The sequence below is a fragment of the Poecile atricapillus genome, chromosome 2 (assembly GCF_030490865.1).
Source record: "Poecile atricapillus isolate bPoeAtr1 chromosome 2, bPoeAtr1.hap1, whole genome shotgun sequence".
In the NCBI taxonomy this organism is placed as follows: domain Eukaryota; kingdom Metazoa; phylum Chordata; class Aves; order Passeriformes; family Paridae; genus Poecile; species Poecile atricapillus.
In genome coordinates this window covers 128,493,313-128,516,503 of record NC_081250.1, presented here as the reverse complement: position 1 = coordinate 128,516,503, position 23,191 = coordinate 128,493,313, and the positions used below count along the sequence as shown (strand labels likewise).

Genomic DNA, 23,191 nt, shown 5'->3' with positions numbered 1-23,191 from the left:
TTGATCATGATATGATTCATAATGAACCACATCTCTGTGGCTCATTAATAGAGCCTATACTATTGTTACTGGTACAGAATATCTTGGAAATGAAAAAAACAGCTTCTTTTTCTCTTGCTTCAACATATTTTCATTTACACCTTTAAATCAGTGTAGTTGAATGTTTATTTGTTAAAACCTACTTCCAAGCCAAAGTCTTAAAGAGCTGTTGTGTTCCAGTTTGGAATTTTGAATTATATGACCCATTTCTTTCTCTCATGCCTTTACTTTTTGCAATCACTGTGTAAAAATATGGCCTTCAAAATAGTTCCTTTAACGGGGAAAGCTATGAAACAAATAGCTGTTTGTGGATTAGGAGGGCTCATCTTAATGATCTGAGAACTTGCAATTTGTGAGATTCCCCTGGAAGTACAGTGAGAAAAGCTTTCCAGACTTCCTGTCCAGCTCTATGAAGCCATCACATACAGATAGAGATGGACAGTAGCTCTAATGCATCCTGTTTCAAGAGGGATGATCTCCTTCCTCATGTGAGGAAGTAATCTGGTTGATGTAATTGAATTGACACAAACAAAACTAGTCCCTCTGCCAAGACCTCTGAGCATACGAGCAAGATGAGCTGCACTGTTTGAAGCTGCTCCATTGTGTATGAGATCTAAAGAACAGATCTGATTGCAAGATCTGTGTATGTCAAGATAGCAGATGTGCTCACATCATCATGGTTGCAACATGCAGAATATATTTGGACTTCCAAAGCCAGTGTTTTCCTTAGGTCTGTCTTGGCATCTTCTTGTTGGTCAGCAGCATCCAGAGTGATACACAAAGTGCATCGCAATACTTCTGAGCTCCACAAAAGCTGAGAGTGTTTTCATCAGGGCACATCAAATCTTAGCCACCAAATACCTTTAAAAAGACTGCTCTTCAGCAGTTGAAATTCCTTCTCATGGAGGTGTACTGACTGTTCCACCCACAGTTGAGTTTCTCTACTATGTGAGAATTTCCAGGTGTTCTGGCTGAAGACCTACTGGTCCAACAGAGCTCTTGTAGACTGCTGAGGTTTTTTTGATTGTTGCTGCTAAATTCAGTCAAAGAGGTTGGATAGCAGAGTATCAATGGACAATATTCTTCAAGATTCTTCAGAAGGGTTGTATTTACAGTTGTAAAAAACAGCTGGAGAATTTCTGAGGTGAAAGGATAAAACACACAATGTATAGGGGCCTTCTACAAGAAAGTAAAGGCCAAATCCTTTGCTGCTCAGACTGCAATCTGCTAGGGGCTTAAGCAACCCTGGTGGCATAGCTGACAGCACTCTTTGTTCATGTTTTATGATTTAGGGCTCTTCAAATCCAGTTTCCCAGACAGCTGCATTTACCAGCTTTGCTACTTTTTTTTTTTTTTTTTAAATTTAGTATTTAAGAGTTGTGGGTCCCTTTAAGCTCAGAATATTCTAGGATTCCAACTTGAGGGGGCCGAGTAGGTGATATAGTTTAGTTTGTAATCCAGTTTCAGCTGCTGTCCAGTTGATGTAAAGCCTGCACATTAGTGCACTTGAGCTTCTGCTTGCAGAAGTTAGGCTTGCATTAAAAAGCTTAGATATACAAACCGTTTAACCATGGCTTTATCTGTAACACAAAATTCATGTAACAAGTCCTATTCATTATCTTCAAGTCTTCCATTTTATTTTAGCATTTTCACATCAAGACATTAGAGGTAATGTATGTTTGCTTACTGGTTTGGCCTTCTGTTACTGAAGTTTCTGAGGTAGATAATAAAAGATTATATGATTCAATATAACAATATTTAATAATAAATAATAAAAAAATCTTGAATAATAATATTCAAGATAATAATGATTACATGATTCAATAAATTTGAATAGCCAATAAATTAAAATAAATTAATTACATCAGTATCTGCCTTATCCATGGAGCTAGTGCATTAACTTCACCTGGTGTTTCCTTTATGCTATAGAACATACTGTTGTGGGCTAACCTTATGCAGCCACTCACACATTCTCCCCCAAGCAGGATGGAGAATCATAGAGTCAGAAAAGAGAAAGATGAGAAGGTTATGGGTTGAGGCACTTTTATAGGTAAAGCAAAAGCTGTGAGCACAAGCAAGGGCAATCAACTATTTTCAATTCTGCAGTTCAGAAATTCTGCTGCATACTCTATTTTCACTGTGCAGCTTGTGCTCTCTGGTTTCAACCATTCAGTTTCTGGGAGAGCTTGTGTGGGGTGCTGATTTTCTTTAGAAGAAAAAAAGTTCAGTAAATCAGAGAAGATAGCTAAAGTTTCTTTCGTCTGCCACACTCACAGTCTGCAAGTATACCCACCTTTTTGACAAAGTTATGCTCTTCACCTTAAAAATACATCTAAGCAGAAACTTCAGATCTTGTTTCTTGCATTTTTTTGTGTGTAATGCAGTTAGAGGATTTGTTTGGGATGCTTTTTTGGTAACATGTATTACCTTTGTTCACACTGCTTACAGGAAGGAGATGCACACAATGTATAAACGAAATATACTTTTTATTAGCAGGGTTCTTAACATACAGTCTTGCATTCAGCAGTTTAGCTGATGAAATCATTTTAAAGCAGATTGAATCACTCTATGTACTGCTAAAACCATGGACAGGTGCAGTATCCCTGCATGAAAACATGCTTAATTTTCAGTTTAACTCACACCAATTTCAAGCTGACTTCCCACTTTCTATGTCAGCTGGGGAAGCCACAGGTTTTTGTTTTGGAGAAGACTACCAAGATATTCTCACTGTTGAAGTGTGATTTCTATTTCTGTCCATTCACATCTATGAGTCTGTCCTTTTTTCTCCTGCTCTTCCACCCCCATCTTCTCCCAGGATGGTGGTGGTTGTGTGTCAGGGCTGGCCTCTCCTTTGTCATTGCACCAGTTCCTGTATGTGGAAAGTGTGTTTGCAGTCAACTTGAGTTCCTCCATCCAGCCACCTCCACATCAACTTCCTCTGAAATCCCCTTCCTTGCCTTCATTTGTGATATGCTCTATTCCATGTTAATTTCTAACTGAAACAGCAGCTGAAGCTTCTACTGTAGACCTGCCTCTAACCCACTCACCCATCTTGCTCCAGTCCATGTTCTAGAAATTATTTCTCCGTCTGTATTTTTCCTGTTTCTCCCTCTCCCATAAAACTGGAGGGAGCCTTGCACCCTCTTCTCTTGCTCTTTTCCATTTTTTTAATCAATCCGCAGCCACATTTGGCCACATCTGGTTTGAGTCACAAATTCACAAACTGATTTTTGCTCGATTTTGAAATTCTAATTGTGTTCAGGTTGTTCCGGCATTTCCTTAGAATTCAAGCCAAATGTGCCAAAAAATGAACTCTCCTCCTTACCATTACTCCTCCCTCTTCCTCCTGCAATCTTTGATTGCAATCACCATAATCCAGTGAGATAGTTACAAAAATGCTACACAATATCAGATATCCCTGACTAGCAATTCTCTCTACCACTTGCTTTACCACTCTGCGCGTACTGCTCTGCTGCAGCTTTTACTACTGGAATCTCTGGCAGTCATTGGTTTCAGCACTAGATCCATGCAAAACAGCACCTTCTCCCTCATTCTGAACACTGCAGCTCTGAATGCCTTTTCCTCTGCAGTTTGAGCTTTCATTTGACTTGGGCTCTCTACTTCTCAAAATAAGGGACTTTAAGTGACATTATTTTAGTGTTTTTGCCTTCAGTATCTAATCAGTTTTCACACATGAAGAGGAAACAAGCCTGGCATGCAAAGCTCAGGGATATTTACCGTCTAATCCAAAGAGAGGTTTTGCTTACAAGTTGCTTACAGAAAATGTTCTGTACATGTTTACGTTGCTCATCTTAAAAAAAAAAGTATGATGCAAGCATACTCCAGTAAAAGATGAAAAGAGGCACTGCCACACACAAAGAAATGATACACAGTATTTCCAGGTCCAGGTGCATTGTGTGTCAACAAACATACAGGTAGATGTATATAGTCCTTAATGTAATTTCAAACTGGAATTCCAGCATACAACCAGGTCTAATAGAGAAAGGGGTAAGGTCAGAGTATTGACTCAGTAAATTGGGCCAGGGAGATATAAGGTAGCAGGATCAGTTCTTGAACAATAGCTCACTGTTCACATAGCAGCTGGTCCTAGCATTCACACTGATGAAAAATATTTGTATAGCTAGTTAAAAAACAACCAAAAAATGACAAGATTCTATAGTATTTTGTGAATACATAGAAAACCTAGTTGTTAATTTTCTCTATGCCGGCATGTAAATCTACAGAGGGTGTCTAGGGATATAAAGCAGAATTTTAGTTTATTGAAGCATCCACTGTAGGCTGGTACTTACACATTGCCAGTGATCTCAGAATAAAGAGATGGAGGAGGAAGGTGCAAATTAGAGTTACTTAAGTCTCCAGAACAAGATGTTTCCTGGAGACAGGATTTTGATGAATACTGATTACACCTAGGTTTTAAGAGTTGGTTTATGTTGCCCTGAAAGTACAAAATTATCAGTTAGAAAATGACCTAACATGCAGACAGGTATAATATGAACTCAAGTTCAAGGTGTGCTTGAGCTGAAATGTTCTAGTTTCTACAAAGACAAAACCATCCTTGAAACAGTGCTTAGGTTCACTATAGCTACTAAATAACACTAGAAATGCTTTTCCCCCGGCCATAATTCTTGTTCCTTACACCAAATTCATCCTTGACCACACAATTCTCTGTGTAATTCAAGCTTCAAAAATAAATTAAACTCAAAGTCCCAGTGTACTGTATTCCCAAAAATACTCTGCTTTAAAAAAAGAGCTGTTCCTCACTTCAGGTTTGTACCCCTAATGTCACCGAAGCCTTTCTTTTTCTGTCAAAGATGCTTCCATTTCCATTCTTCCTGCTAAGTAAAATCAACTGTTATTTCAAACAAAACAAAACTTTTCTTTCAGGTTGGGCAAGGGGAAATGGGGGAAATATTTGTACAAAAAGCTCTCATATCCATTGAACGCTCTCATCTTCCTCTCACCCTAAAATAAGAAACCAAAAATTATGGCAGGTCATTGTTATTGTAAGGTTCTAATACATTATCTAAATTAAGATGGAACAGTATAAACCTTTCAGTATTTTTGGTTCCCTAATTTACTCAAATCATTATTATATGGGCTATAATAAAATCAGCTGCCTTTAAGGCATATGTGTACCACCTCTTCCTGTTTAGAAATGTCTGGGAGCACTGTACAGACCAGATCCTGCTATTACATGAAGATACCTGCTTGCTTTTCAGAAGTAGAAAATATGGTAGCAGAGAAACAGAGCCTTACCTCTTGGCACAGCACATTGCTGATGCAGTCCTGCAGCTTAGTCAGCAATGACAATTTCTCATACATGTTGCATTCCGTGTACTTGGGTTAATGGCCAGTTACAAATACCTAGCAGAGTGTTGAATGAGCAGCTCCTGTGTACAGCTCCTGTCACAGACCCAGATCTCAACCCAGGAGGATGGGACAGCCCCAGCCCACTGACACTGCACAGAGGCACTTCAGCACCTGTACATAGGCACTTCATACTGCACACGTTCTGCACAGCTTTCCTCCCATCATCTCTCACTGGTCATCACTTGTCAGCGGCAAAGACTCACTACAAGTCTACAATTTTACTCCCTTTCATTCTTTTAAGAGTATTCAGCCTAAAAATGGCCTTTTATTTCAACTGGATATGCAGGTCAGGCCTGTCTCAAAGTTGAGGTTTTAGTTTGATTTCCTCCAGCTTTGAGTAAATACTCTGGTTTTCTGGCTCTAGCCTTCTTTTCAGTTCTTGAGCTGTGAGAGAAAGAAGCTACAGCCACCTCCTCCTACAAAATTACTATTTTTCATTATGCAAACATCACTCCGTGAAATTATTAAAAAGAAGTTGCCTATGTCCACCAAGCCAGAAGTAAAATACAAGAATATCCCACCAATTCCTTAAGTGCTGACAACTAGGAACCTGAAGCTGTGGGATTCACTTTGTCCCTTTCTCACTGTATAACCAATTTGTGGGAGCCATACTCTCTTCATGTAGTCATTGGAAAGCCCAGGCTTCTGGTCCAAGACAAAGCACTTCCCTGAGAGAGAGAAGAATCCGGTGGTGTTGTCACCACTCTCTGGATTATTTGCAGAAAGGATTCCTGTGCTTACTAACTTGGGTGAAAGTTGGGCTTACTCCTTTGTGGAAAAAGTTTTAAGCAAATTCAGTCAGAAGAGGCACTGGAAAGAGGCAGATTGTTAGGAAAATCTAGTAGGAGATACCTTACTCCCACTTCAGCATCTGGATACTACTTGAAATACTCTTAGCAATAAGAGTAAATAACTAGGAGACACATCCACAGCATTAAGAACCAAATACAAATGTAAAAGCTGTTTTTCCACTAGCCTATTAGAAAATACACAGTATGGGTTAGGACAGCTTTACAAATTCTGTAAATCCAAATTAACTTACTTCAGCTAAAAATTGTTCTTCCTGTCTGCATTTTCACCATAAATCTTAAGTACTAAGTATCCTTAGAAGTTTATCCTTTACAATGAAAGGAGAGCTGAAAGAAACAGTCTTCCTTCTGCAAACTATTACATTACACAGGAAATTCAAATGGTTGTTTTTTGTTTTTTTAATCTGAGAAACAAGGTGTTTCCCCAAAAGACAATTCAGTGACAACATCTAATTCACAATAAATGCAGTGCTGTAGGTAAAACTATCTTAAGGCAAAGCCTGAACTTTTCTATTACCTAGTTTTGCAAAATACAAAACAGGAGAGAAACAGAAATTTCTCTCAAAATCAGAAAGGCAAAAATGAAAAAGTCTAGCTACAACTTTAAATCTAGAAATTCCTAGAAGACACAAGAGGATTTTTTAGCAAAGCTTTGGTTGACAAAACTATTTTTATACTGGCTTAATAAACATTACTACTGAGATTTCTCTGCCCAACTAGCGGGTCTCACATGCAACTTTTTATCTCCAAAATACTGGCAAGATCGATGAAAAAATAAAAAGGCAGTTAAACCTCAAGGTGCTCTAAGATTGCAGTGAAAGATACTTGTGTTAAAAATAGGTCAAAGATCTCTGCTACAAAATTGTTGCTACAACACGCAGAGATTATGAGTAGCTGCAGCAGCTGAGGCTAGAAAAGGGGCTCAAGTTTTTTTCCCCTTTTTGCAAAATAACTGCTAACTAAATTTTTTTTTGTTGGCATTTGAAATGTTTCCTGTGACAAATGAAAAGCAGTAACATGACATATGTTGTATTTGGACATTTATAGTGATACAAAACTGCAGGAATTTAATCACATTGCAGATGTATTCCAAATAACTGCAATAAAGTTCTATAATCAAGTATTTAGCACTTATAAAAGTTAAAATTATTAGGTATCACAGGTTTAGAATTGGTTTATAATACAGAGTTTCTGCCAGAGAAGGCGAATTGTAGAATCTCAAAATATGAAGAAAACAAGCCTAGATTTTAGTGGAATTAAAATCAGCTCAATATCAGTATAAAAAAGTATCTTAACTACTAGTGACAATGGATGGCTAAAGCCAACCATGCAGGCAATGCAGAAATTGACAGAAATGCTCCTTTGTTTGTCTTTATGGTATTAAGTGGCTCTAGACTAAAAATTATTAGTAGGAGTAGCATAATTTCATAAATTATTTTTGACTTCTACTGAAAATAGTCATTTTAATTCTTGCATCCTTTACCTTTTCAGCTTCTGTGTCCAAAGTCTGAGTAACTTACTCAGATGCATAAAGACCTGCAGTAGCCACAGAACCCTGCAATAATGTAAGCAGGCATAGAAAATAGGCATTTATTGAATATCTACCAGTTATGAAAGTTAAGACAGCTGGGAAACCAGCAATCACTAGCAGTTTCACAAAGCCTGATTTCCTTTTTAAAATCCAAGTTCAAATATGGATTTTTAATCATGCTAACAGAATACTTGAAACTAACATGGCATTCTTTAACACACAAAAAAAAACCCAAACAGAAAAATATTTTCTATCACATTGGACCTGAATTAAAACATTTGGGGAAAAAACCAGTTAAAACCAATCATTTTTGTCTATTGAGAGAGTTCTGGGAGTTCACGTTCCTAACTTAACCTCTCTACGGTAAATAACGTATGAGCGTGTTCAGGTAAACTACTGCAAATGATACCGGCAAATGAAATCTAGGTCTTACATTATGGAGCAGAAATATGAAACTTGGATTCAGAGGTAGGTACAACTTAAGTCTTTGTCTTTCATAGGAAGCTTTAAGATTTCAAGGAACTACTGCATGTTTATTTTGAGATTGGTTAATTTTTTAGCTGGCTGTAAGCCTTTCTTAAGTTTCAAAAACTGCAGGCTAAAACATTTTACTACTCTAGGAAAAAAAAAGGGAACCAATTTTTGGTCAAATGGGAGATGAGAATATCTATCACCCACCCCACCTTCATCAGCCAAGTGATCCCATTCAGTCTTTCTGAGCTTGGAAGCAAAAAAAACTTAATTTTCTCATGTACCTAATGTTTCAGCAGTACATTAGATATGCATGATATTGACACTGTAATAAGAGCACTTACATCAGTACTTTATTGTTTATGTTAAGTCTCAGAAATGTACATATCACTGTAGGAGAACATCTCATGTTAGTCTTCATGCACTCACCCAACTCTAGGCATAGTGTGAAGAAACATTAATGGATTGTATCAAATTGTTAAAGATTAAATGGGAATGCTTATTCTTTTATTCCAATTACCAGGGTAATTTAGAACTGATGAGGAATACTCCTTGCTTAGAGAAGTCCTTCTTATAGTAGAAATCATTTTACTAAGTGCTCATTCCAAGTATTACCGTGGCAAATAAATAAAATCCATGTGTCAAGCAGAAGGCTCCAAATTTGCTTTGGGACAAAGAATCACTTTGTACTAAACAAGCCTTCTGCTTTTAGAAATCATTTCAATTTCATGGTAAGACTGTTTTTGTCACATTTGACACTAAAATGTAAAGCCACTCTGGTAGGCATTGCCTTTCACAGACGAGGTCTGCTCTTGTAGTTGAGCAAGAGATGACAGACAGGCAGGCAGGCCAAGATAAGTTAGTCTCATTTTCTGTTTACCTGGAGGCAATTCCAGTTGAGATCAGTTGAAATAGCAGATCAATTTTTTGTATTTTTAAAGAGTAAAGTATCATAATATCAGCATCCTTTACCAAGCAATACAAGCGCAGGTTACTTGTACACAACAGAAATGTGACTGCTATCAACTTTTGCTGCCAGTGAGTTTTCTGTTAAGACTACATCTGTAATCCCGGATGTGAGAGTTTCTAATGTCTCATTTATGGTACCCCATCACCTCCTCCATCCCCACTTTCAATCAATTCATGTTTCTTCTTTTGTCTTATTGCCAAGCATCGTGTAATGCCCAGTGCACCTCCTTTTAAAAACCGTACAAAGTTGTCTCCCACCAGAGGCCCTAAAGCAAAGAGGTTGGCTTCTTTAGTGCATTCGTAAGTGTATGGATCAATCTCTATAGGATTCCCCTTGCATGTGATGGGCTGATTAGAGTGATGACCTATGCTATGTCCTTGGTCCTTTAAAAAGAAAAGATTTGGGTGAGAGCCTATCAGAACTAAGGCTACAGAAAACTTCAAAATTTTCTTCAGTCCGGAGGCACTCTGAAGAACACATTTCATTTCAGGCTTGAAGGAAAGTACATTGTGTTCAGGGAAACTAGTGTAAGCAGAATGTTGATTAGAGTCCACGGTATGAGACTGAGTACACATCATATGATAGACCTTATGGTATTCAGGGTAAAGCTTTTTAGGTAACTGTTTGAAAATCAGGCTTGTATCGGTAACTCTTCTACGAAACACATGGACTACTGGGATGTTGTTGTTATAGGCACACAGTACTGCATCTGCTGCTGTTAGTCCAGCACCCACAATCAACACAGGGTCTGCCTTCCCACGTAACTTTCCTTTGCTGATTGCGGCTCCAAAGTCAGACATGGAATGGAGGACAAAAGGAAAGTCTTCTCCTTCAACTTGCAGTCGGCCAGGAGAGTCAAAGGTTCCAGTTGCAAGAGCTACATTCTCAGCAAAGAGGCAGAAGGGCACATGAGAACCATCTGTTGCTCGCTGATAACCTCTGACTTCCCAGTTTCTCTTAATAAGTAATTTCTGTCCATCTTCCATTTCCAAATGCTGTGTTGAAATATCTTCATTTTGGTGACTTCTACCTTCATCATCCTTTTCTCGGTAAAGCCTGGACACTGATGTTATGTAAACATTGTCTCTGAAATTCTTTTGGAGGCCCATGACTTTAACATAGTGTTTATAATAACAAGCTATTTCCTCTGGCATTACTCGATCACTCTTTATATTTCTGAAAGAAAATGGAATGGTTCCAGTTAATAAATAGACCTTATTGGTAATTTGAATATCAGATATGACATACCACATGACAGGTCAAATTTATGAGGACTGAATCTTCTCAGTGTAAATGACACCGAGTTCAACATCTTTAAAGGCATTTGGTTTATTTGTTCTCTTGTTTTCTGATACACAAGACCAGCTAACATTTTTAATATAAGTCTTTATACAATGTCAAATGCTATGATGATTAACAAATTAGGTGAAACAAAGCTCTAGAGTATCACAGCAGCTCCATATGAAAGCGTTTTACAAACATCACAACTATCAGCAATATTGGCTAAACTTGTACTCAGTGAGAATACACTTACTATCTAAGAAATTAAATGTCATAGTTAATTTCTAATTTTGAAACTCAAGTTTCAATATGTTACTGGAACCAAGTATTCATTATACTTTACGAAAGACTTCTCCCTTGGGTACGGTTAAATTCTCTAAGTAACAAATGAAGTACTTCCATGTCACATGAATGAGCAAAGCAAACATAGTGTTAATGCAACTATGTAAACAGGATTGTGAGGTTCAAGTGTTCAGTAAAAAACATTTTTGCACTGCAACACTGCTATTACATCTGTGCTTTTCTCATGATTATTGCAGTCTCATAAGAAAAATAGCTGACAGTGTAATTATTTGGAACAGTTGCATGAATTTTGCTGCTTTTTTATAAATAAGCTCTAGGAAAAAGGCAAAACAAACTGTAGTGAACATCGTAAATTATACTTAAAATCATATTTAGAAGTAATCAGGCTACTCATCTTTTTAGACTAACATGGTAACAGCACATGTTCTTTTAAATGCTCAGGTTACTATGAAAATCCTCATGAGATATTTATTGGAAGAGAATAACGTGACAATGTGATACCTCTTGCTAGGAAACTTAGGAAACTGTTCTACATAACTAGATTTTTTTTATTTTATCATCAATCCTTTTAAATAAGCTTATTTAATTGTAGTATAACAGGTCAGCATTTCTGTTTTCAGCATTGTTGAAAACTATAATACATAGCTTCAGATAATAAGCAGCTTATGGGGTTTCAGTTAATAAGGAGGCATGATTGCTGTGGTTATCTAAGAAAAGGATTAAAAACCAAAGCTACAGTTTCCTCACTTCAAGGGTTGTCCTGAAATGAGTAACATTCTGCCCTTAAAGACATATGCCCAAGTAACTCTACTTCTTCTTTTCCCATACATGGTATAAAACCAACTTCCTTTAATTTTGCTGGAACGAAGTCCAAAAAATTAAAATTTTAGAAAAAGCTCATGGAGAGTGTTCCTAGGTTCATCTGCTGACACCGACCTGTATGAACTGAAGTAAAACCACTGAGCTTGCACAAGAGTAACTTTTCTTCTCAAGTTTTTTCAATAAATTTATTGCTACAAATTAACACTGGAATACTGAATTATTCTCTTAAAATTAAAATTCATAGATTTCAGATGCTGCAGCTTTGTCTGTAAAAGCTAATGCTGATATATATAACTTCCTGAATGCAAGAAAGCTGGTGTGTGCAGCAACTTCAGCTGCATCACTATTGAAAGAGGAACTTGCAATACTTCCTTCAGTGGATTTGAAACTCCTTCCTCCATCTTCCCTCACCTCTGATCAGAACTGCTTTCAGTAAGTGCCTCTTTTTGAAATGCTGCTGGAACACACTGCTGCCTGTACGTTTGTTTTTGGTGCACTCACGAGCAATCATTCTGCCTGACCATCATCCAGCTTTATTCCATCAGAATACACATAGGAGAAGAATTTCCAGTGCCATCAGACAATTTAATAAACTAAACAACAAGCCCTCCTGTGAAGTTTGAATATTTTCCAGTTATCTGGATTTTTATAGCCACTAGGATTCCCAAATAGATTCTGCAGTATCTTTACCTGCGTTTGCTAGCTGCCCACTCCTTAAAGCTGAGGCCAGGCAATTCCATCCAGTCTCCAAAACTGATGGTTAGCATAGAGCCCTCCATGGACTATGGAGAAAACATGAAGATGCATAATGAGACATTTCAAATTCATGTGAAAACCAGTGAAGCTCTTCTCATTGTACTCTTTTAGAGCAACAAAACACCAAACCACAACATAAAACCACATGAAGAACGGAAGAACTATTTCTGTGTTACACTTAGATAATAAGCAATCACATGAACTAATAAAGAAGAAGGTGAAGAGAGAGAATGTGAAAGGGAAAAATAAAAGCAAGTTATTTAATATACAAAAGAGGAAGAAAAACATGTGAAAGTATCATCATATAAAGACATCAGGATTTAAGATTTCATATAAAAGCACCTGGAAACAATGCAGACAAGAAAAGAAAACTTGTAGAAAATACTCTTCATTATAATTCATTAAATATAAACTAACAAAAACCTGGTAATGTAAGATAGCACTCATGGTCACAAACACCCAGGGTAATTTCTTCCTTCCTTTCCCATATCCCCCACTTACTTGGGCTTTGGTAGTGAGCAGCTGAAACTGTAACTGGCACTACCATCTAAAACAGCCCTAGAGTAAGGCAGTAAGAAAAATCCCAAAACAGAGTTATCAGGTTACTCTAGGAGCGAGATAAAATTCTCACTCACATGCCAAGCCCCACCAGGTGGTCCTTTTCCAAGCACTATGTGTGGAATGTAATTATGTTGTTCTAACTTCCAGTGCAGAACAGGTGGGTAGTCATAGCCAAAGTCAGCATCAGGGTGAAGCAACGTATCAAAAAGCACTGCAACTGGGTTTGAGGAGCGTCCTTCCAGGCCTTCTGACAGGTACTCCAGATCCTGAAGGATAACAAATTTTGAAAAATGTTCATGCAACTTCTAATGTTCATCATGCTATTCTAATGTACAGAAGTTGAACTGCAACAGAAAACACAATTAATTCCAACTGCATTTTAGTTAAAGGTATTTAATGCAGTGATTCAATCAAAACACTCTTCAGAAATAACTGCTATGATTCAGTTCTTTGTAACTCTGAATAATACATCTCACTCATTTAAAAATTATGTGTTAATAACAGTAATTCTGGGGCAAGTCAGTATTTGATAGTCATTGTAGAACAAGAAGTATGTGGAAAAATAGTCAGATATCAGAGCAACTTAGTAACATCTATATTTATAGACAGCAGACTGCTTTTAACAAAGGACTGCTAATATTTCTAGGAGCCCCATTTTGATAAAGCAAAATTGAAATCTGGAATCATTAAGCTTTAATATCAAGTAGAAAAGGCTCTTTTGACAGCTCTTAGCTAGTTCCAACACTAACTGTATTATATCTTAAAATAATGGAGATAATATAAGCATTATTTTCAAAAAGTAAAACTAGGATCATTTTACACAGCAGTTAATGTTGAGAAAAATTTCTAGAATTTTGTAAAATGTTCACATTTCAGCATCTATTAACCAGTCTTGTTCTAAAAATTGCAGTAATTGCAAAAATTATGCAATAGCAAATATTTGAAGAAAAAACAGAGATTTGAAGAAAGAACTGGATATAAGATCAATTTTTGCTGACAAAGTCAGTACAGCTTAGCTTCCTAATTAGGCAAAATATCATGGGTTTGGGAGAGGATGAAGCACATGAAACATCTGTAGCCAAAACTTAGGCAATTTACTCTCATGCCAAAGAAAAAGACCTTGAGACATAGGGTAAGCATTACATGTAAATAGCACAGCACTGAAACAAAAACACCCTCCAAAATCCAAAGCCAAACAAACCCTTACTTACCCCCTACAAACATAAATCCATGTTTGTATTTCAAATAAATTAGTCAAAAAGGCAATACAGTGAGAGCATTGTCTGTAATCCATCAGGAGTACAGTGAGTTGAGTGGAAAACAGTGTTAACATGGCAAACCAACAGACAAGTGGAAAGGAAAATGCTGGAGAAGATTTAACGAACCAAATCAGACAGAAAAATCGCATATATGTATGGGTAACAACTACAGCACAAGAGCAATTGTCAATGCAACACAAACACTGAAAAATGCATATTGTTCTGAAAAGAAAAAATGGATTGTGTTTATAGAGGATATATGTCCCCAATATAACTAAAAATGAAATCTTAGTAAGAAATGTAGTATTTAAGAATATTTTAACTTGAACTATGTGTACTTTATGTATGTTACTAGCATGTATCCTTGGTTACAGTGCCCAAACATCCCAGGACACAACAACTAGAATTCCTACATCAACCACTGACCAAGTCATGTTTTAGATACTCCTGGCAAATAGTAAGAATTCAGAGAGACTGTAAAACCAAAAAACACCACAAACTACAAGCCTTCAAGAACCACAAACAACACTACATGGCCCAGGTTTGGATATAATGGTTGTGAGTTGATTCTATTTAAATTAACAGAATAACAAAATAACTTATTAATGCACTAATGCTGGCATTAGTAGGAAAAGAGCTAGACAAGATGGAAACCAAAGCTTACTTGATCAACAATGGAAAGATGTCGAGCTTCTTCTAATTTTGTATGTAGGATGGGATTTGGGTGTATAGCTTCAGGAGATAAATATGGCCTGTATCCAGAGAGCAGGTAAGAAAGGCAAATTCCTGAAGGTCCATTTCCTATTAAAGAAAACATTTACTGCTTTAGGAAAAATGTTTATAATATACAGTTTGTTAATCACTAAATATACAGCAACAAAATAATACTGAAGTAGTATAATGCCAGAATGTCTTGATTCAAAGCAGCTTATAAACTTTGCAGTAAAATAGAGCTTTTTATAGGACCATCCTTCAAATAAACAGAGCAAATTTTTTTTTCAGTTGAAGAGAAACAAATGTGTGACTTTTACACCAGGAAGAAAAATACATTTAAAGAAGTTCTCTAATTTAGTATGTCAAATTCACTACTCTTGTGTGAAAATGGCCTGACAGATAATGGTCTGCCTGTCAATCACAGTGACAGCTGAATATTATTGCCATCTTACAACTTTGCATTCCCATAGGCACTGTATAACACAGAGCAAAAAGGCAATCTGGATTATATGCTCTTCAGGTCTGTCCATAAAATAAAAGGAAGAAAGAGACAAATAGAAATCATAAAACTGAAAGTCAGATGAGAAGTTACAGACACAGCAAAACAGCAACATAAAAGCTAAGTGAACACAGACCTCCCGTAGGTAAGTGGTAAAGTACAAGAATCTCACGTAAGACCACATTCATTGTTCAGGAAGAGCATCAAGTCAAACATTTTACCAGCTCTGTAGTATTTTTAATTTCTATATGTGTATTGCTGCAATTTTAATAGACACTTATTTTTAAAATGTTATTAAAGGTATGAGATAGATGGGAACAAAATATTACCATAGGTAAACATTTCTATTTATTTGACTAGTATTAAACAAAGAAGGGGACCATATTTATCACATGCAAATACAAAAGTAACATTCATGTTGCAAAGTCAGACATCAAAAGTTATGGAAAGCTAAATCAGAAAAGTATGTGCTATGATACACAATTTAAATATGTGGGTATGTATTGTTATTTCTACAGCTCCTCTTACTCATTAACTAAATGAAAAGCACAGTGTTCTCCTAATGAGCCACTTGTCAGTACTTTGTCTTTGTACACGTTATTATTAATTTATTCATAATTTAATATAGCAGGCATTGTTGGATGTTGAATGTGAGAAAATTCTTACTTCTAACGATTTCATCTCTTGATGTCAAAAGTTCACAGGTCATTTACTTTTCCCCATCACCTTTGCACATACTATTTTCATCAGCTGTTAACAATGCCACTTCTTCAATGCCTGTCTCCTCTCCGTTCCGTTTTCTGATCCCTCAGTCCTACGTTCCCCATTACTTTGCTGAGGCCCTGTTCATTCCCAGTCTCTCCAGGCTATACTCACCTAGTCCCCAGTGGCAAAATATCCCATACTTTATTACAATGCTGTACACATAAACTGGACATAGCCATAGGCTACAAGAAAATAATCTAAAAATCTAAAGACAGTGAAAAAGTTCTTCCTTACTCACGCTGTTCTGCCCTCCCACAAACAGATCAACATAAGATAGCTGGATATGCTTCAGTCCAGGAATTTAAAGCTTAAAGAAGATGCAAGCCTCTCCTGTCACCCATTTGCCACAAGACAGATGTGAGAGAGAACTGTAGCAATACAGAGAAACTATCCCTAACAAAATCAAATGAAATCATGAAAACACTTTAATCATACCAGTAGTTCAAAAGCATTTCTATGGCTGGGTAAATTCTTAACTGTTTTTAGAATTATAGCTTGAATGCAGTAAAGATTTTTTTATCTTTTTACAACTGCACAGCTAGCTTTATTTTCCTGCTGGGGTATAAAGAAAGCTCGTACACAATAGAAAGAGGAAAATGTGTGCCACAGCCAAGGATGCTATGTTAAAGATCATTCCTACTGGATAAGTCTAAAATAACTGAACGGGTAACAAATGTTGCCCAAAGAAAGACTGGCAAGGGCCAAGGACATTACTGAAGGATGGGATGGATGGGCTATGTCTAGGACTTAAAGGGATCACTTCATAAGGATATATCCTCACACCACTGCCAACTTTAACCAGCCTTGCTTCTCTCTGAATGGAAATTTGAGGTTGAGGTGAAATCCAGCAGTGTGCCTTGGTGGCCAAGAAGGCCAGCAGCATTCTGGCCTGTATCAGGACTGGTGTGGCCAGCAGGAGCAGGGAGGTCATTCTCCCCCTGTACTCGGCACTGTAGTGGACACAAACTACACCTGGAGTGCTGTGTCCAGTTCTGGCCCCTCAGTTTGGGAAGGACGTTGAGATGCTGGAGCGCGTCCAGAGGAGGCAACGAGGCTGGTGAGGGGTTTGGAACACAAACCCTGTGAGGAGTGGCTGAGGGAGCTGGGGTTGTTCAGCCTGGAGAAAGGGAGACTCAGAGGTGACCTTATCACCCTCTACAACTTCCTGAAAGGCTATTGTGGTCAGGTGGGGTTGGTCTCTTTCTCCAGGCTGCAGCTGACAGAATGAGGGAACAGAGTCTTAAACTGCACCAAGGGAAATTTAGGTTGGATATTAGAAAAAAGTTTTTTACAGAAAGGGTGATAAAGCACTGGAATGGTCTGCCCAGGGAGTTGGTGGAGTCACCATCTCTGGATGTGTTTAAAAAAAGACTGGATATGGCACTTGGTACCATGGTTAAGTTGAGGTGTTAGGGCTGGGTTGGACTCTATGATCTCAAAGGTCTCTTCCAACCTAGTGATTCTGTGATATGAAGGTGAATTACTGTCACTGAGCTCCCTGAACTTTTCTAGGACCATCCAGAGAGCAGATCCAAACCTAGTTCCTATTCTTTAAGCAAACTGAATCCAAGGGAAAGGAATCCCTTGAGATATGCTGTCAAGAACACACAGGATGAAGGTTCAGCTCTAAGATCTGCAATTAGACTTGCTATGATTTTCTCAGAAAATTTTTTGGGAAAGAGAGAAAAAAATATTTTTGAAATGACAAATTAATACCCAAGGGTTTTGTTCTTTATTTACACACAGTGCCTCAAATAAGACCTCTGTCTGCAATCAGGATATACTACTATTATACAAACTTTAGTTATACAGTCAATATAATCAAAAACACCATGTTAATTCAATAAGCGGTGAGAAGTTTGTTTAAATATCAGCAAAATGTTCTCTTGATTAACAGCAAACTATAGTACAATCACCTTTACATTATGTGTCTAAATTTAAAGCAAATATTCAACTTCAAGTATCATAACAGTCTTTTTTCTTTGGATGAGAAGTGACAACGTTCTACACAGTAATGATCAAAACTAGTGCAGAAGATGAAAATGTTTAGCATAGAACACGCTCTAAACTTAGAGTTTCAGCATGAAATTGTTCAACCCCAATGGAACTGTTTCTTCCCAACACAGGTACTGCACAAAAGTTCTTAAACCAGTAGAGAGTGTTTATATATGGGGGGATGAAAACTATTTTCATACTCCTACTACATTATCAAATCATATTAGATCCCTTCAAAGGGCTCTTCAGTAATAATAGGCTGTCAGTGGAGAAGATCAGTTTTTGAGGTATCTCAAATATATTTGTGAAGAAGCATTTGGATGTTGGAGAAGTGGTCAAGGCAGCTGTGTTTGCTGTCAGCACCTGGAAGGTGCTTTGCTCTAGACAAAGTAAGTATTGAGCACAGGTATTTGCATAACACGTATTTGCAAAACTAAACTGTGGAAACTGAGTCATAAACCATACGACAAACCTATACTAAGGCTGACAAAATGCCAGGACACCATTCTCTTCATCTGTGATGCAGAACCCATCAAGTGATTCATGTCTGTCACACATACGTAAATCTACTACATGAGCACTATTTATATATCAAAGAGAGCTTTGAGAACAGGCACTCTACAAACTACAGGCTTTCAAAGTTGAGGAGACTTACTGTGAACACAGTTATGTTTCAACATCAATCTCCAAAATCTCTGCTTGTTTGCAGGTAAGTACTTGCTCTAGTCTCAACAGCTTTGGACTAGATTATTGAAAACCTTCTTTACTTCAAATCTTTTCTTTATCCCCTCATGAAGTCATGGCAATAATGAGCTGGTGACCAGCTGTTGTTGAAAAACCTTGGCCCAATACACATTATGCTGGCACTTTCAATTAAGTTATGTACTTTGGAGCCTCCTCCCTCTGTTACCCTGCTATTTTACAAGTACAAGCCCTTAAGTGTTCAATCAATACTACAATTTATTATTTTAAACTAGCTGAATTGAGTTGGATTCATTTTGGAAAAGATGGGAGAATATTTAGACATTCATGATGGAAGCAACAGAGAAAAAGGCAATTAATGAGAGGTTAGCACCTCATCAACATACAGCATACACTTTACATTATGCTTTTCACACTCCCACATGACCCCACAGATTTCTACTGGTGTACAACTGACAACCTACATGCATACAGAAATAGACATATCATATTAATCAAACCCTATGTTATCAACACTAGAATCAATAGAGTTCTTCCATTAATACTCCCATATCTGCTGCCAAATAATGCAGCTAATATTTTTAAAGCACAATTTGAATTCAAATATACCCAAAAAAGTCCTTTAATATAATATAATGCTGCTGTTGATAATTATAATAACTATATTACTCTAATAAACATCTTCACTGTAAAGGTCCTATGCATTAGTTATTTAATGATAAATTATTTCATACAGCAGGTCTATAAAGGCAGTGACAGTGAATCTTTAAAAAAGTGGAAAAACTCACCTATTATTACTACAGGCAGAGTAAGAAGGGAGTCCCCAGGCAGAACAGTTTCTTCAATTAAAGGCATTCTTTTAATCTTCCTCCCAAGGCTGTCACCAAAGTACTGAACAAAGGAATTCAAAATCTGTCCTTCGGTTTCAGTGCCGCTGTAAGTTCTAATTAAGAGGGACAGATGGGAAAAAAATAAAATGAAACAGTGAACTGTTGTCAGAAGAGTCTCTTCAAAAATAGTCTCTTTTGATGTTTTACTTTAAAAGCTACGAAACTGGCAAAATAGAGACTAAAACATATATGTTTTATCCAATCTAAACAATTTTACTCTTCAGCACAGCTCTTCTAATAGAAGATTTTTTAGAAGTCCACTTTCTCCTAGCAAGTCTACAGAAGGATAACAAAAAGGCACAGATGGCTCCACAGAAGTACAGATTTCTAATCTCAGTTTATACAAAGCCAAAGTATAACCACAAGCATTATTTTGATCCCACACACAGTAGAACTCATTCCTCATTATCCTTATCAAATGAGGAGATACACACTGCCTAGCCAATTAGCAACATTAAGGCCAGACAAAGCCTGAAGGAGCAGCTAAGGTACAACAGCAGGGTTCATATCCCTTCCTGCTGGCTGAGCAGCACACAGGACTTCACCTCAACAAATTTCCATTCAGAGAGAAGTGAGTCTGGTTAAAGCTGGCAGTGGTGGGAGGATGGATCCTTGCAAAGTGATCCCTTTAAGCCCTAGGCATAACCCATCCTACCACTGTTAAAAATTTTTACAGGAAGAATTGCCATGTAGTCAGATCAGCTCCTGCACAGCAGACTGCTTTCACCACTAGCCATGTTCCTAGATTCCTCAGTCCTTCCTCTGAAAAATACACTTAAACTTCTCTTGTAACTCTTCACCATCTAGATGTGCTTCTAGAATACAAAGACTTGTATTATAATGTTTTCTATTTAATTATTTAGGAGTCCTTTCCAAAACCTTTCCAGGTCATTGAAGAAGCACACAAACTATCAGTCTAGCAAGAAAGACAGTCAAATTAAAAATAGTCTGTTACTGCAGTTATTTTGTCAAGCCTTTTGCAAAATAAGGAAAACCAATTTTGAATTAAAAATACCCCTATCAACAGGGGGATATATTTTTAGAAAAATTTATAAAAAAATTTCTCTTTATAAACATGGTTAATTATCAATAATAAATAAAAGTACTCATCTATTTCCTAAGACTTTGCATATCATAAAGCAATTCTACAGTTTCAGTAATTATTTTATACACATGATCAAAACTGTAAGATGCTGGTCCAATTCCCAGGGCCTTCGAGAAGCCACATGCACTGCGTACTGCCTCAATTCCCACAGCACCCAGGATTCTGTTTCAAAAGCCTTTCCTCAATGGGGAAGTCAGAAGTAAACTGGAGACAGAGCTGTGTAGTAACAACAGCAGTAGCACACTCTGTAACACATCCCTCTGATGGCATTGTTAAAAAGGGTGGGGAGCTATTCTGAGGTTGCATTTATTTTGGAAAGTACTTGATATCACTATTCCGTGCAGTACTACAGAAAAAAAAAAGCAAATTACTTGCTTACTGCTCGATTACAGCTGCACATTAGCTCTTGCAGCCACCTAACATCCAAACAACTTGAGTTAGATGAAGAAGAGGAGCCAGAGAGGGGATATCTAACTGTCACACTGAATTTTTCACCTCTACTTTTAGAAAGGAGCAGGTAGACTGTTTTATTTCCAGCCTTTGCTCAAAGTTGACCAAGGAAATGCTACCTTATGTTTTGCAAAAGACAGGCTTAAGTGGAGCATGCATGCTTTAGTGTAGCTTTACTACATTTGCTGCACTCGATGGAATATAAAACCAAAAGAAACTTCAAAATTTCAAAAGAAATTTCAAAACTTCTTTTAAGAGATATATGCACAATGCTGTAGGCTACAGAAGAATCCTTTAACTATAAAAATGTTGCTTCTGTGTATCTTAGTGTATCACAAACTACCAAACCGGTGATTTTTCACAGGAACATACGCACACATGTGCAGTTTCTCGTTCTTTGCACAGGAACACCTGCACACAAAATGCCGTGTGTATGAAGGACTGTTGTCAGCAGCACGTTCTTCCTTTGCAAGAACATCATACCGGAACTCAGCAAGATCTGAAGTTAGGGGCCATCACCTTCCTAACCTCTGAACAACACTGAAAGCCACCAAGTACCAGCAGTTTTTATCTTGATAAAGCTCACGGTAGACAGTTTGCAGTGGTGGGGACTTGGCACAATTACCTATGGCTCTAGCTCTACAGACATGCAAGTGGGCACATGATGAGTCAGTTCCAACACTAGTGTCTAATTTTTTTTATATTGGTCACTCTAATACCCTGAGCAATTGCATTCTGCTAATTGCCTAGATTCCAAATATGTACGAACATATGCATCAATTGTTCTGTGCTTTTTTTTTTGTAAACCAATTAAGAGAAAAAACACAATATACACATAACAGGTTTTACCCCCATTTGAAAAAACTAATAATAGTAGTTCGGTGGCAACTCGTAATTTGCTGCAAGTTATTAAAATAAATGGAATATTTTCCAGGTAGCCGTTTTGACAGATGCTAGAATACACTGCGTACTTCCAGGAAAAAAGAAAAAAAAAAGACAAAAAACAAAAGAAAGAAAGAAAGAAACAAACAAACGTACTGTGGTGGGCGGTTAACAGAAAACTCGTTATATAAAAGGAATCTGAAATTGGTCTCAAGCTAACACTTCGAGAAGAGAATTTACCACTGCCAGACTGTTGGATTTCGTTCAGCTAAGCGGGCGGAGCGGTGCCCCTCGGGGCCGGCATCCCGGGCGGTGCAGCGCTGCGAACCCCGGAGCGACACCGAGCATCAGCGGGCGCGGGCTGCTCCCGGCCCGGCTGCGCCTCGGCGCTGCCCAAGGTCAGGGCGAGCCCGCCGGGCCCCGCCGCCGCCATCCCTTCCCCGGCGGGGCCGTGCGGGGCCGGGCAACGCCGCGCTCACCGTCGCAGCCCCGCGGAGGCCGCGGCCCCGCCGGTGTCCCCGTCCTGCCCGCACCGCCTCCGCCCGCCGCCCCGCGGCCCGGCTCCCGCGCCGCCCCACCGCCCCCCGCGGCCGCCTCACCTGAAGTGACCAGCCAGGGAGCAGCGGCAGCACCACACGGGCATGGGGAGCGCCGGCGGGGCCCAGCGATGAGGCTGCGGGGGGACACGGCACGCCGGCTCCCGCTCCTCCTCCTGCCGCCGCCACAGTGGGGCCCGCGCCGCGCGGTCCCTCCTCCCCGCTCACATGCGGCACCGGGTCACACGCGGGAGGAGGAGCCGCCGCCAGCACCAGCGGGGAGGAGGGCCGAGCGGGGTGAGCAGACAGGAGGAGGGGAGCGGAGCGGGGAGGAGAGCGCTGTTTCCTTCTGCCGCGGCTCCGCGGCCCCGCTCCCGCAGGAGGATGCGGGCTGCGGGCCGCACCGCCTCCCCCGGGGAGGGCGGGGAACCCCGGCCTGGCACGGGCGCGGGGGGGTGGG

General features: G+C 38.7%; 1 protein-coding gene across 1 annotated transcript; it reads right to left on the bottom strand.

Moving 5' to 3' along the window:
* Positions 1 to 7,822: 7,822 nt before the first annotated feature.
* Positions 7,823 to 22,927, bottom strand: OSGIN2 (oxidative stress induced growth inhibitor family member 2). Its single transcript, XM_058832115.1, has 6 exons — positions 22,795 to 22,927; positions 19,657 to 19,811; positions 14,858 to 14,994; positions 13,009 to 13,200; positions 12,308 to 12,399; positions 7,823 to 10,387 (listed from the first exon to the last, which is right to left on the bottom strand). Exons 1-6 carry the CDS (start codon positions 22,836 to 22,838, stop codon positions 9,340 to 9,342), a joined length of 1,668 nt encoding a protein of 555 aa, XP_058688098.1. The 5' UTR covers positions 22,839 to 22,927; the 3' UTR covers positions 7,823 to 9,339.
* Positions 22,928 to 23,191: the final 264 nt, after the last annotated feature.

Coding starts and splice junctions, on each gene's coding strand:
- OSGIN2 (XM_058832115.1), bottom strand. CDS start 22,838: ATGCCCGTGTGGTGCTGCCGCTGCTCCCTGGCTGGTCACTTCAG. Junction 13,201..14,857: donor ATCTTTCCATTGTTGATCAA/GTAAGCTTTGGT, acceptor GTTATCCTTCAG/GATCTGGAGTACCTGTCAGA. Junction 12,400..13,008: donor CACCTGGTGGGGCTTGGCAT/GTGAGTGAGAAT, acceptor TTTTCTCCATAG/TCCATGGAGGGCTCTATGCT.